A 13840-nucleotide genomic window follows, 5' to 3' on the forward strand; every position below is an offset into this window, starting at 1 on the left:
TTGGATGGGGTAATCAACATGCCAAGGGGAATTGGGCCAAGTTGGCAAAAGAAGAGGAACAGTAATGTCCGAAGGTAAACTTTGCTCATTATTATTTGGTTTATTGCACACTGGGTAACGAATCCAAATGTTTTATCGCACAACAAACCCATCAAAGGCCAGTTTCCTCAATCCCACAGGAGCACAGGGGCTACAATGGCAGGCAGGAATCCAAATCAAAGAATCTGAGCAACAAGAATACCTTGTTTGTGCTCCTCCCAGGACTGTTGCAGGAGACCTGCAACCTCATTGTCCAGGTGTGAAACACATCAAGATGAGTCAGCAGGTGTAGCTCTCCAGATCATCTTTTGGACTAGGAGGTGTCACTGCCTGGGGGTGGGACACATTATTGGATGAAGGGGAAAAGCAGTTCAGAATTGCACAGGACTTATTATGGGATTATTGGTGAGTATCGGGACTCCAAGCACGTAATAACACAAGTACAATTTAAGACAGGTCAGACAGAAGCTTTATTAACTGTGATCATAGTGAGAGAATGCTTGAGGAGCATCTCCCTCTCTGTCCCTGTGGTCTCTATCCAGTGTTTGCAGAGACATGACTTATACCGTTTCAAAGAAAGGAAAGAGGTAAGGAAAATCATTCTAATGTTACCAAAGCCAGGTGTGCATTCTTGGGAAGAATGGACACCAGACAATCATTTATATGTCAAGAAAGTGCAGCACCCATGCATGGAAGGAATGGACTCCTTAAGTACCTTGTTAACTGTCACAACTGATGTTATAGTGGGGCCTGTAGGAGTGGCACACACGGTTTTGTTTTAGATGAGACGTGGGAGATAGAAACAATCAGAATGCTAGCTTTTGGTCCAAAAGGATGTTCCTTTTGTTAGGATAAACTTCTTAGCAAGACTTCTCAAATACGAAATATTAATAATTTTACCATGACAGGATGTTTGGAGAAGAAACCAGAAGCAGGAAAAGGAAGGTGGTTAGATGATTCAGGGAAGAACAAGTGTGGGAAAATAGAGGGGTAAAGGGATAAAAAAGGACAGATGTGTAAACAGATTTGCTGGTCAGTATGCAGTGGTGGTTTAACACCAATGGGATGCTCAGCACCACCAGGCTGCTCTCTCCCCTTACTCAAAAAGACAGGAGGAGAATATACAATGGGAAAAACAACATACAAACAAAAACTAAAAAACACCTGATTTTAAAGTCTCAAGGTACAGGAAATAAGGAGGACAGGAAAAAAGAGGAAGCGACTAGAAAGGAACCACCCCGCCATAATCTTTATACTCATTAAGGGTCATTAATATATTAAAGAACATTCCCACCAATATGGAAATGGGACAACAGCTATCCCCCACAAATCTAGAACCTTCTGATCTCATAAGACATATGCCCCATAGAGATAAGTTAGGTAGGTCAGAACAACCAATCTGAAACAGTAAAAGGAAATAGTAGTCTTGCAAGCAGGTATGTATAAATAACTGTGCTTCTAGGCGAGAGCGTGTTTGCTTGCAAAAGATCGCCAAGCACCTAATTCTGCGCAGAATTAAAGACCTTTGCATGGATTCCGGCATGTCAGCCACTCCTCCCAGTTTAGTGTCATCAGCAAACTTGCTGACGGCACACTCTATTCCCTCATCCAAGTCATTGATGAATATATTAAACAACGCTGGTCCCAGTACCAACCCTTGAGGGACTCCACTAGATACAGGACTCCAACTCAACTCTGTTCCATTGACCACAACCCTCTGGCTTCTTCCCTTCAGCCAGTTTACTGTCCACCTCTGTCCTGGTTTCAGTTAGGACAGAGTTAATTTTCCTCCTAGTAGCTGGTAGGGTGCGATGTTTTGGATTAGGATGAGAAGAGTGCTGATAACATGCTGATGTTTTACTTGTTGCAGAGCAGTGCTTACACTAAGCCAAGGACTTTTCAGCTTCTCACTCTGTCCTGCCAGCGGGCAGGCTGGGGGTGCAGCAGGAGCTGGGAGGGGACAGACCCAGGACAGCTGACCCAAAGTGGCCAAAGGGGTATTCCATACCATCTGATGTCATGCTAAACAATATATGGGGTGGCTAGCCGTTTCATACACACTATTATTATTATTATTATTTCCTATCTTAATAAACTGTCTTTATCTCAACTCACAGGCTCACAGGCTTCACTTTCCCGTTTCTCTTTCCCATCTCAGAGAGGGAGGGGGGAGGGTGAGCGAACGTCTGTGTGGTGTTTAGCTGCTGGCCGGGTTAAACCACAACAACCTCACTACCCAATTGTCCAGACCACGCTTCCTCGGTTTAGCTGCGAGGATGCTGTGGGAGACGGTGTCAAAGGCTTTACTGAAATAAAGATAGATCACGTCCACTGCCTTTCCATCATCTATCCACCCAGTTATATCCTCATAAAAGGCTATCAGGTTGGTCAAGCATGACTTCTCTTTGGTGAAGCCATGTTGACTGCCCCTAATGACCCTCTTATCCTTGATATGCCTAGAAACAGCACCAAGGATAAGTTGTTCCATCACCTTACGAGAGATGGAGGTGAGGCTGACCGGTCTATAGTTACTCGGGTCCTCCTTCTTGCCCTTTTTGAAGACCGGAGTGAAATTTGCTTTCCTTCAGTCCTCAGGCACCTCTCCCGTTCCCCACGACTTACCAAAGATGATGGAGAGTGGCCTAGCTATGACTTTTGCCAGCTCCCTCCGCACCCGCAGGTCCATTCCACTTGTGGATGTCCAGCTTGCTTAATTGGTCCTTAACCCAGCCCTCATCAACCAAGGCAAACTCCTCCTTTATCCTGACTTCCTCTGGGGCCTCAGGGGTATGGGGCTCCTCAGGTGAGCCTCTGGCATTATAGACTAAGGCAGCATTCAGTAACTCTGCCTTCTCTGTATCTTCTGTCACCAGGGCACCCACCTCATTCATTAGTGGGCCTACATTGCCTCTAGTGTTAGTTTTATCCGCAGTGTATTTGAAGAAGCCCTTTCAGTTGTCCCTGACCCCTCTTGCAAGGTTTAATTCTAGGGAGGCCTTAGCTTTCCTAGTTGCCTCCCTACATCCTCTGACAACAGCCTTATATTCCTCCCAAGTGGCCAGCCCCTCCTTCCATGATCTGTAGACTCTCCTCTTCCACTTGAGTTTGCCCAGCAGTTCCCTGTTTAACCATGCAGGTCTCCTGTCTCTCTTTCCTGACTTCCTACCTGTTGGGATGCTCTGATCTTGAGCTCGGAAGAAGCAGTTCTTGAACGCTAACACCTATCTTGGGCCCCTTTTCCTTCAAGTACCTTGTCCCATGGGATTTCCCCTAGCAATTGCTTGAAAAGGCCAAAGTTGGCCCTACTGAAGTCCAGGGTTGCGATTCTGCTCGGTACTCTGTTCCTGCCACATGAGATCCCGAACTCCACCATCTCATGGTTGCTGCAACCAAGGCTGCCCTCAACCTTCACCGCTTCAACCAGCCCCTCCTTGTTAGTGAGACTAAGATCCAGCAGCACTCCTCTGCTAGTTGGCACATCCACCATTTGCATCAGGAAGTTATCATCAGTGCACTGCAGGAACCTCCTGGACTGCGGATGGCTGGCTGAGTAGGCCTTCCAGCAACTGTCAGGGTAGTTAAATTCCCCATGATAACCAGGGCCTGTAATTACAAGGCTGCTATCAGCTGCCTGTAGAAGGCCTCGTCAACTTCCTCATCCTGTTCTGGTGGCCTGTATTAGACACCCACAACCGTATCCCCCATGCCAGCCTGCCCCTTAATTCTCACCCACATACTCCTAACTCGCTCCTCAGCTGCCCCTGGATAGTACTCTGTATCCAGTACCCTGGACAGTATTCCCTGTTAGAGATAACAATTTTGGTAACTTAGATTGGACCCTTAAAGTAGCATTGCCCAGTCCAACTTGTCGACATTGGTGTTGGAGGGGAAGCATGACAAAGACCAAGCGTGCACTGATGATTTCATTGTGTTGTCCGTAGGTTTATGCCTGGTGCGTCACGCCAATAAGCCAGCAGAGTCGGAATCCACATGAAGGCCTTTTTAATTAAATAATTAATTATATAAATCTGCGAAGTCAGGTGCTTGGCAATCTTTTGCAAAGCAAGCACACCTCTGACTTGAATAATTTATACATAGCAAACTTGTGAAAACTATCTCTTTGGCTACTTTTGATTGACTATTACAGCTCACCTAACTTATCTCTGCTGAGTTTGTGCATTACAGAGGAATAGCAGGGGTGAGGGAGACACAACACCAAATCCCACATCAACATACATTAGCATTTTGATTGCTGTGATTTAAATATGCTAATGACCCTTAATGAGCAAAAGATTACTATAGGTCAGTGTGGAGCTGTTTTTCTCCTTGTTTTTTACCTTTTATCCCTTATCTTCCTTGCTTCTGCTAGCTCAAGGCTACCTGTCTCTCTCTTTCCTTTTTTTCTCAGCTAAAAGACTTCACAAGCTATAGAAAGACTACACAAGCTACAGGCCTCCCTATTTTCTTCAAGGTTTTCTTGGTTTTTTTTTGTTTGTTTGTTTGTTTGTTTCCCAGCTTTAGGACTACAATTAGAGGTCTGCCCTCAACCCCTCCAAAAGTCTGGGGCCGGTAAGTAGCACAATGCTTTAAAGAATTCACTGAATGTCTAGAGATAAGGGGGAAATTGCTGGACAGGTAAGTACAGTTTATAACTTGCCCAGGAATATTTGGAGAGCAGATCATCAGCCTCACACATAGATGCTGTGGTTTGGCAAGAACGGGATACAGACCTGTGAGTCCTATTAGTTGACTGATTGATTAAAGTCAAAGTTAAATGTGAGCAGCTGTACTGGGTCTGGCTGGGATGTTAACTTTCCCTGCAGCAGCCCATACAGTGCTGCGCTCTGCACTTGTAGCTAGAACAGCAGTGGTATCACACCAGTGTTGTGTCTGCTGCTGAGAAGTGCTGGCACAGCATCAGGACTCTCTCTGACCCTCCTAGGGGGTGGGCAAAAAGTGAGAAAGAAACATCACCAGGGCAGCTGACCTAAACCAACCAAAGGGATATTCCATACCATATGATGTCACACTCAGCAATAAAAGGTGGAAAAAGGAAGAAGAGGGGAGGAGTGGGCTCTCATTGCGAAAACGTCTGTCCTCCTCCTGAACACCGGCTACGTGCGTTGAGGCCCTGCTTCGAGGACGTGGTCAAGCATCACTCATTTGTGGGAAGTAGAGAGTAATTTCTTTCCTCTGCACTTCCACATAGCCTTTACTTGTTTTGTTTAGTTATTCCCTTTCCCCCTTCCTCTTCCCCTTTCCCTTTTTTTCCCTTTAGTTGAATTGTTTAATTAATAATAATATTTCCTTAATTATATATATATTTTTTAATTTTTTTTTCCCTCTTTAATTAAATCATCCTTATCTCAACCCGTGAGTTGTTCTTTCCTTTACTTCTTCCCCTCCTCATCTGAGGAGGGGGAGTGAGAGAGCGGTTGTGGTGTTCAACTGCCTAGCACGGTAAAACCACCACAGCAGCCACTGAAGGGAAAATGGGATGTGGTCAGTCCAAAATTCCCTCTTGTTCCCCCTTGGGATGCATCCTTAAAAACTGGTCTAAGTTTGGTGGTGACTCCAAAGGGTAAAGTGAGGCGATATTGTAATCAGTGCCTCAGTACAAATTAGATGATTGGGAACAATGGCCAGTGAATGAATCCTTGAAATACATTACAATATTGCAATTGATGTTATTTTGATGGCGCGAAGTAAATGGGATGAGTTGGTGTATGTCAGTGCTTTTATGTCATTGCCTGAAAAGTCAGGCTGAATGTGGATTGTGGCAGGACTGTATTATGTTCATGTGCCAAACCAAAAGGGGGGAAAGGGATTGATAAATCCCTGACAATTTATCCAGATTTAGAACAGGAAGAGGTTTGGTTATTTGTATCCTCGGCACCACTGCCGTGTTATTCCTCTATGGAAAGGGGCTCCAGATGTTTCCCTTACCTCCAGAGCTTCAGCTGAAACGCCAGAGGCCTCTTCTAGGCCCCAATTCCAACTTTAGCCCTGCAGTGCGTAATACCCGACGACAGATGGCGACAGTCATCCAGACTCTGCTAAACAGGTGGTAGGACCAGAGGGAGACCCTGGTTCTGATCACATTCCATTTACCAGGTCAGATTTGTTAAACTGGAAATAGTCTGTTGGGTCCTACAGGGATAATCCGTCAGTAATGTAACAGCTGTTAGAAACCATCATGATTATCCATAACCCCAAATGGGGAGATATGTGAGCTTTATTAAACACCTTTTTGACTGTAGAGAAAAGGAGAACTGGAAAAAGCTCAGGTGGAGGCAAGGCAGAAGTGCCCACAGGAAGAGGTGGAAGAATTAGTACCAATTCAGAAAGATCCTGAGTGGAACCCAAATATCTACAGGGGTCAACAGGTTGTAAAACAATATGGATGATTAATCATTTAAGGGGGTTAAAATGGGGTACTAAAACAAAACAAAACAAAATTCTAAATTAAATTAGGTCCACCAGGACCCAGATGAGAGCCCATCTGCTTTTTTTGAATGCCTCTGTGAAATAGCCAGAAAATGGACAGATCTGGACCTGGAGGATGAGGCAAATAAGAAAATGTTTAACGTGCTGTTTATTGGGTAATCAGCTCCAGACATTAGGAAGAAATTGCAGCTGGAGCTAGGGGAATGTCAGCCTCTCAATTAATTGAAATTACATACTAAATTTAAAATAATTGAGAGGTGTAGAAGGAAAGAAAGGGACAAGATGAAATTACTATTGTCACTTTTGGCAGAGGCTATAACAGATGGGCAAGGAGGTTGTGGAAGAGGTAGGGGGTAGGAATAGAGGTGAAAGAGAGGGATTTTCAGGAAGACAACGGCGAGGGCAGACAAGAGGCATGCTATATGCAAAGAAGAGAGGCATTGGAAGAAAGCTTTACTGGTAAAGGGAAAAAAAGGAAAGTGGAAAGTGGAGAAGGAGAATGTACTTTGATTATGTTGGAGGATTTGGACAATTGATGAGGACCGGGGGATGAAATAACAGTTTCCCCAGCAGATACCCTGGTTCCAGTAAAGCTGGGGGAGCGTGGTGGTTTTACCCTGCTGGGCAGCTGAGCTCCACCATAACCATTCTCTCACTCCCCCTCCTCAAAGGAAAAGGAGGAGAAACTATGTTAGAAAGGGCTCAAGGGCAGAGATAAGGACAGACAGATCACTCAACAATTATTGTCATGGGCAAAACAGACTCAGCATAAGGAGGTAAATATAATTTATTGCCTATCACCAGCAGACTAGAACAGTGACAAACTAAAAACACTAAAAACACCTTCCCACCATTGTGGAGTAATTGTCTATAGTAACTAGGAAAATTAAACTAATATTCAAATATTTTTCTTCCTTCTTCTCTTTCTTTTTACGCTAACTCCTAACACTCTTTTATATCCTAATCTTATCTGTTCCCTCCCTGGAGTATGTTTAGGATGATTTGGGTGAACAGTCATATATGTTTAGCATGTACTTCTTAAAGCACATTATCATATTCAGGTGGGTGAACTTTAATATTCATTTTACACATAATGAAGCAAAAGGTTTCACTCAGGCACTGTGGCCATCAAGATTCTGTTCTGCCAACAAAATGGGACATCCCACCAACACAAGACTCCCTCCTTCAGCAACCTCTCAGACCAAGTTTGCATACCTTCATCCACAAAGTTTGTATAAGAGGTAAACAAGAAGAAACTGCTCAATTCTCTTTTGCCCAAGGCTGGTGCTTATCAGTGACTCTAACAAATCTGACTGTTCTCCACAATTAGCAGTCCTGGCTATCAGAAGAGGTCCTACTTGACTGGAAGCTATCAAATGTGACGCCCATCTACAAGAAGGGCCGGAAGGAGGCCTCTGGGAACTACAGGCCTGTCAGTCAAACTTCGGTGCTAAGGAAGCTCATGGAGCACATCATCTTTAGTGCTATCACATAGCACCTACAGGACAACCAGGGGATCAAGCCCCGTCAGCATGGGTTTAGGAAAGGCAGGTCCTGCTTGACTAACCTGATGTCTTTATACGACAAGGTGACACACTCAGTGGATGAGGGAAAGGCTGTGGATGTGGTCTACCTAGACTTCAGTACGGCTTTTGATACCATTTCCCACAGCATTCTCCTGGAGAAAATGGCTGCTCATGATTTCAACGGCTATATTGTTTGTTGGGTTAAAAGCTGTCTGGGTGGCCGAGCCCAGAGTCATGGTGAATGGAGTTAAATACAGTTGGAGGTTGGTCACTAGTGTTGTCCCCCAGGACTCAGTATTGGGGCTGGTTCTCTTAAATATCTTTTTCAATGATCTGGACAAGGGGATCTAGTGCACCCTCAGTAAGTTTCCAGACACCAAGCGAGGTGCAAGTGTTTATCTGCTCGAGGGTAGGAAGGTTCTACAGAGAGATCTGGATAGGCTGGACCAATGGGCTGAGGCCAACTGTATGAGGTTCAACAAGGCCAAGTGCTGGGTCCTGCACCTGGAGCACAACAACCCCATGCAACTCTATAGTCTGGGGGAAGAGTGTCTGGAAAGATGCCTGTCGGAAAGGGACCTGGGGTATTGGTCAATAGCCAGCTGAATATGAGCCAGCAGTGTGCTCAAGTGGCCAAGAAGGCCAACAGCATGCTGGCTTGTATCAGAAAGAGCATGGCCAGCAGGACTAGGGAAGTGATTGTCCCCCCGTACTCTGGTCACCTCAAATACTGTGTTCATTTTTGGGCCCCTCACTACAAGAATCATAGAATCATAGAATATCCCGAGTTGGAAGGGACCTACAAGGATCATTGAGTCCAACTCCTGGCTCCACACAGGTCTACCCAAAAATTCAGACCATATGACTGAGGGCATAGTCTTAAACATCTTAAACTTCTTAAACTCCGACAGGCTTGGCGCAGTGACTACGTCCCTGGGGAGCCTGTTCCAGTGCACAATCATCCTCTTGGTGAAGAACCTCTTCCTGATATCCAGCCTGAACCTCCCCTGTCGCAGCTTGACTCCATTCCCTTGTGTCTTAAGAAGGACATAAAGGTACTAGAGCATGTCCAAAGAAGGACAACGAAGATGGTGAAGGGTCTAGAGAACAAGTCTTATGAGAAGTGATTGAGGGAACTGGGCTTATTTAGCCTAGAGAACAGGTGGCTCAGGGGAGACCTCCTTATCGCTCTCTACAATTACCTTAAAGGATGCTATAGCAAGGTGAGGACACAGAACACAGACCCATATAAGCTACTAGGAGAAAAATTAACTCAGTGCTAGCTGAAACCAGGACATGCTATGTTTTGGATTTAGGATGAGAATAATGTTGGTAACACGCTGAAATTTTAGTTGTTAAAGAGCAGTACTTACACTAAGCCAAGGACGTTTCAGCTTCTCACACTGCCCTGCGAGTGGGGAGGCTGGGGGTACACAAGAAGCTGGAGGGGACAGAACCAGGACAGATGACCCAAACTGGCCAAAGAGATATTCCACACCATATGATGTCATGCTGAACAATTAATACAGGGTGGCAGGTCAGGGTGGGGTGTGGGGCCTGCTGCTCAGAGAAGGGCTGGGCATCAGTCAGAGGGTGGTGATCAATTGCATTGTGCATCACTTGCTTTGTATGCATTATTCTTGTCGTTGTACTGGATTTAAGTGGCAAGGTTTTGGTAGTGGCGGGCTACAAGGGTGGCCTCTGTGAAAAGAGTCCAGAATCTGCCCCATGTCAGATAAGAGTCAGTTTCAGATGGCTCCAAAAAGGACCTGCTGCTGGCAAGAGCCGAGCCAATAAGTGACGTTGCTTGTGCCTCTGAGAGCAGATTTAAGAAAATGAAAAAACTGCTGTGCAACAGCAGCTGGGAGAGCGAGGAGTGAGAACCAGCCCTGCAGACACCAAGGTCAGTGCAGAAGGAGGGTAGGAGGTGCTCCGGGTGCCAAAGCTATAGTTCCCCTGCGGCCTGTGGAGAGGACCATGGTGGAACAGGTTGTCCCCCTGCAGCCCATGGTGTACCACAGTGGAGCAGATATCCACACTGCAGCCCACGGAGGAGCCCACGGTGGAGCAGGTGGATCTGCCCTGAAGGAGGTTGCGGCCTGTGGAGAGCCCCTGCTGGAGCTGATTCTGAGCCGCAACAGCAGCCCAGGGAGAGGAGCCCACACATTTGCAGGTGATCTGGCAGGAGCTGCTGCCCATGGGGGAATCATGTTGGAGCAGTGTGCTCCTGATGGATGGACCCTGTGGTACAGACCCATGGTGGAGCAGTTCTTGAAGAGCTGCTGCCTGTGGGAAGCCCACACTGGATCAGTTCAGGAAAGGCTGTATCCAGTGAGAGGGACCCCACATTGGAGCAGGGGAAGAGAGTGACTGTGAAGGAGCGGTAGAGACAAAGTGCTACAGACTGACCGCAGCCCCCATTTCCCCATTCATCTGTACCGCTTGGGGGGAGAAGGTGGAAGAGGATGGATGGGGGGAAGGTGTTTTTAGTTTGTTGATCTCCCTGTCCTTATCTCAACCCTTGAGGCCTTTTCATCGTATTTTCTCTCCCTTTCCCTTCAAGGAGGAGGTGTGAGAGAGCAGTTGTGGTGGAGCTTAACTGCCAAGCTGGGTAAAACCACTAGAAACAGATAGGCTTCATTGTCAACATTGCTCACTGATAGTTTTTTTTTTTTTTCTTTCCAGCGTACTTTCTTCTCCCCCTCTTCTTCTGAGAAATTGGAGTTAGAGAGTGTTTGTGGTGGATTTTAAGCTGCCCAGCAGGGTAAAACCAGCACAACTATAAGCAGTAGTTCATATGTTCTTAGGAAAGACCAGGAAGCCTTTGAATCTTAAAATAGGCAGACTGATTTTACCTCCACTACTACTCCTTCACAAGAGACCCTTAGCAGGCCTCCTTCTCCTACAGAATTTGTCAAAATGTGAGAATAGCTTAGAGGTCAGAACAAACAAGTTGGAAATCACAAGTCATTTCTCTACAACTTATTAAGATCTGAATATCTTCCTCAAGCATGAACATTTTTATAGCAACCTACAGCAAAAACAACTAGGCAAGAGTTCCCAGAATGTCCTTCTATAATCATACATTCTTCAACCATAAATGTATTTGAACACAAACACGAATATGGACACGGATTTGTATTCAAACAGCCCCAAACTCCCTCACCAGTACTCACAGAAGGGAGGGCAGCCAATGACACTGGAAGATAGAAGCTGGCAACAACAAGGATCAGCAGGAGGAAGAATCTTTCCCCGAAGTCCGAGATGCCCTTACAGAACCACTTCACCCCTCTGTGGACTTAAAAGGAAAGACCCGTTTGGGGGGGAGGGGGTTGTGAAGCTGAGTAAGACAGACAGGTCTGCTCCCCGTGTAACAACTAGTCCAAATAAGAAAAGGTGACAGGTGATAGTAGCAGTAGACTCTCTTCTGAGAGGTACAGAGGCACTCATCTGCTGACCCAGTTCCGCTCTTAAGGGAAGTCTGCTGTTTACTGGGGGCTTGTATCAGGGATGTTACCAAGAGACTGCCAAGCCTTGTACAGCCTAAGGACTATTATCCACTGCTGCTGTTTCACGTGGGCACCAATGACGCAGCCAGGAACAGCCTGAGGAGTGTCAAGAGGGATTACAGAGCCCTGGGAGCAGCAGTAAAGGACTTGGGAGTGCAGATAGTTTTTTCATCAGTCCTGCTGGTTAAAAGGGAGGGGATTGAAAGGGCCAGTTGAATCTGGCAAATCAGCAGATGGTTTCAGGACTGGTGCCACAGACAGGGGTTCAGCTACTTGGATTATGGGGGCTTGCTTTGAGAAACTTGGTTTACTGGGAGCTGAGATGGGGTCCACCTATCAGAGAAGGGGAAGAGCATCTTTGGTCATAGTCTTGCCAAGCTGGTGAAGAGGGCTTTAAACTACAGTTGCAGTGGGTGGGGAACATCAGTCCATCCCACTCCTCCCAGTTTGATGCCAGTGTCCGTGACAGATGTCCAGAGCCTAGAAAAGGGTCATGGGTCAACAAGAGAGCACCTGAAGAGCAGCACAAAGGAATTCCAGCCCCTCCAGCCAGTAAGTCAGCTTCATCAGGGGCCCAACTCAAATATCTCTAAGCTAACGCAAGTAGCATGGGGGAAAAAGAGGAGTTAAAGATGTATGCATGCCTGCAAGGCTATGACCTCATTGGCATTAAGGAGATGTGGAGGGACGGCTCCCATGACTGGAGTGTTGGAATGGAAGGATACAGGCTCTTTAGGAAGGACAGGCAGGGGAGATGAAGAGGGGGCATCACCCTCTATGTCAATGAGCAGCTAGAGTGCATGGGATGGATGAGGAGCTGACAGAGCTTATGTGTCAGGATTAAAGAGAGGGCAGGGACAGGTGACATTATAGTGGGAGTCTGCTACAGGCCACCTGAAGACCAAGAAGACCAAGCAGATGAGGCCCTCTATAGATGGATATAAGCAGCTTCACATTCGCAAGTCCTGGTTCTTGTGGGGTGTGCTGGGTCTGGCTGGGATGAAGTTAACTTTCCCTGCAGAAGCCCATACAGTGCTGTGCTCTGCACTTGTAGCTAGAACAGCCCTGGTATCACACCAGTGTTTTGTCTATTGCTGAGCAATGCTGGCACAGCATCAGGACTCCCTCCAACCCCCCGAGAGCCAGCAGGCTGGGGGTGGGCAAGAGATGGGGAGGGGACAACACCAGGGCAGCTGACCTAAACCGACCAAAGGGATATTCCATACCATACGATGTTACACTCAGCAATAAAAGGTAGAAAAAGGAAGAAGAGGGGAGGGATGGACTCTCATCATGAAAACGCCTGTCCTCCCAAACAAGCACTACACGCATTGAGGCCCTGCTTCCTGGGACGTGGCTAAACATCGATTGTTGATGGGAAGTAGAGAGTAATTTCTTTTTTTTCTCTCTCTCTGCTTCCGCACAGCCTTTGCCTGTTTTGTGGTGTTTTTTCCCCCTCTTCCTTTTCTCTTCAGTTAAATTATCCTTATCTCAACCCGTGAGTTGTTTTTCTGTTGTTGTTATTGTTTTTTGTTGTTGTTGTTGTTTTTCCAGCATACTGTCTTCTTTCCCTCTTCTTCTAAGGAGGGGGAGTGAGAAAGCGGTTGTGGTGGAGTTCAGCTGTCCAACAAGGTAAAAACCACCACATGGGGGACTTCAAGAACCATGATATCTGTTTGAGGGACAGCAAAGCAGGACATAGGCAATCCAGGAGGTTCCTGGAATGCATTGATCACAACGTCCTTGTTGCCAACAAGGAGAGGTGCTATGCTGGACCTCATTCTCACCAACAAGGAGGGGCTGGTAGGGAATGTAAAGTGTAAGGGCAGCCTTGGCTGCAGTAATCATGAAATGGTGCAGTTTAGGATCCTGAGGGAAACAAGGAGGGAGCACAGCAAGCTTGCTACCCTGGAATTTGGAAGAGCAGACTTTGGCCTCTTCAGGGATCTGCTTGGTAGAGTCACATGGGACAAAGCCCTGGAGGGGAGAAGGGCCCAAGAAAGCCGGTTAATATTCAAAGATCACCTCCTCCAAGCTCAGGAGCAATGCATCCCAACAAAGAGGAAGTCAGGCAAAAACACCACGAGCCCAGAAAGCCAACCATATCCTGGGCTGCATCAAAAGAAGCATGGCTAGCAGGTCAGAGGAGATGATTCTCTCCCTCTACTCCACTCTTATGAGACCCCACCTAGACCACTGCATCCAGCTCTGGGGTGCCCAGATATAAGAAGGACATGGACCTATTAGAAAAAGTTCAGGGGAGGGCCACGAAGATGATCAGAGGGCTGGAACACCTCTCCTATGAAGACAGGCTGAAGG

The 13840-nt window shown here is 46.6% G+C and overlaps 1 protein-coding gene across 1 annotated transcript in view; it reads right to left on the reverse strand.

Annotated features, from left to right (window-relative positions):
• Positions 1 to 318: 318 nt before the first annotated feature.
• The window catches only part of LOC118159710 (E3 ubiquitin-protein ligase KCMF1-like), a 94999-nt gene continuing 81477 nt past the window's right edge, over positions 319 to 13840 (reverse strand). The window contains exon 4 of the mRNA XM_035314273.1: positions 319 to 369. Within this exon, the coding sequence (XP_035170164.1) occupies positions 319 to 369 (51 nt within the window). The remainder of the gene's footprint in view (positions 370 to 13840) is intronic.

This window comes from Oxyura jamaicensis, unplaced genomic scaffold (assembly GCF_011077185.1).
Source record: "Oxyura jamaicensis isolate SHBP4307 breed ruddy duck unplaced genomic scaffold, BPBGC_Ojam_1.0 oxyUn_random_OJ71746, whole genome shotgun sequence".
Lineage (NCBI taxonomy): Eukaryota > Metazoa > Chordata > Aves > Anseriformes > Anatidae > Oxyura > Oxyura jamaicensis.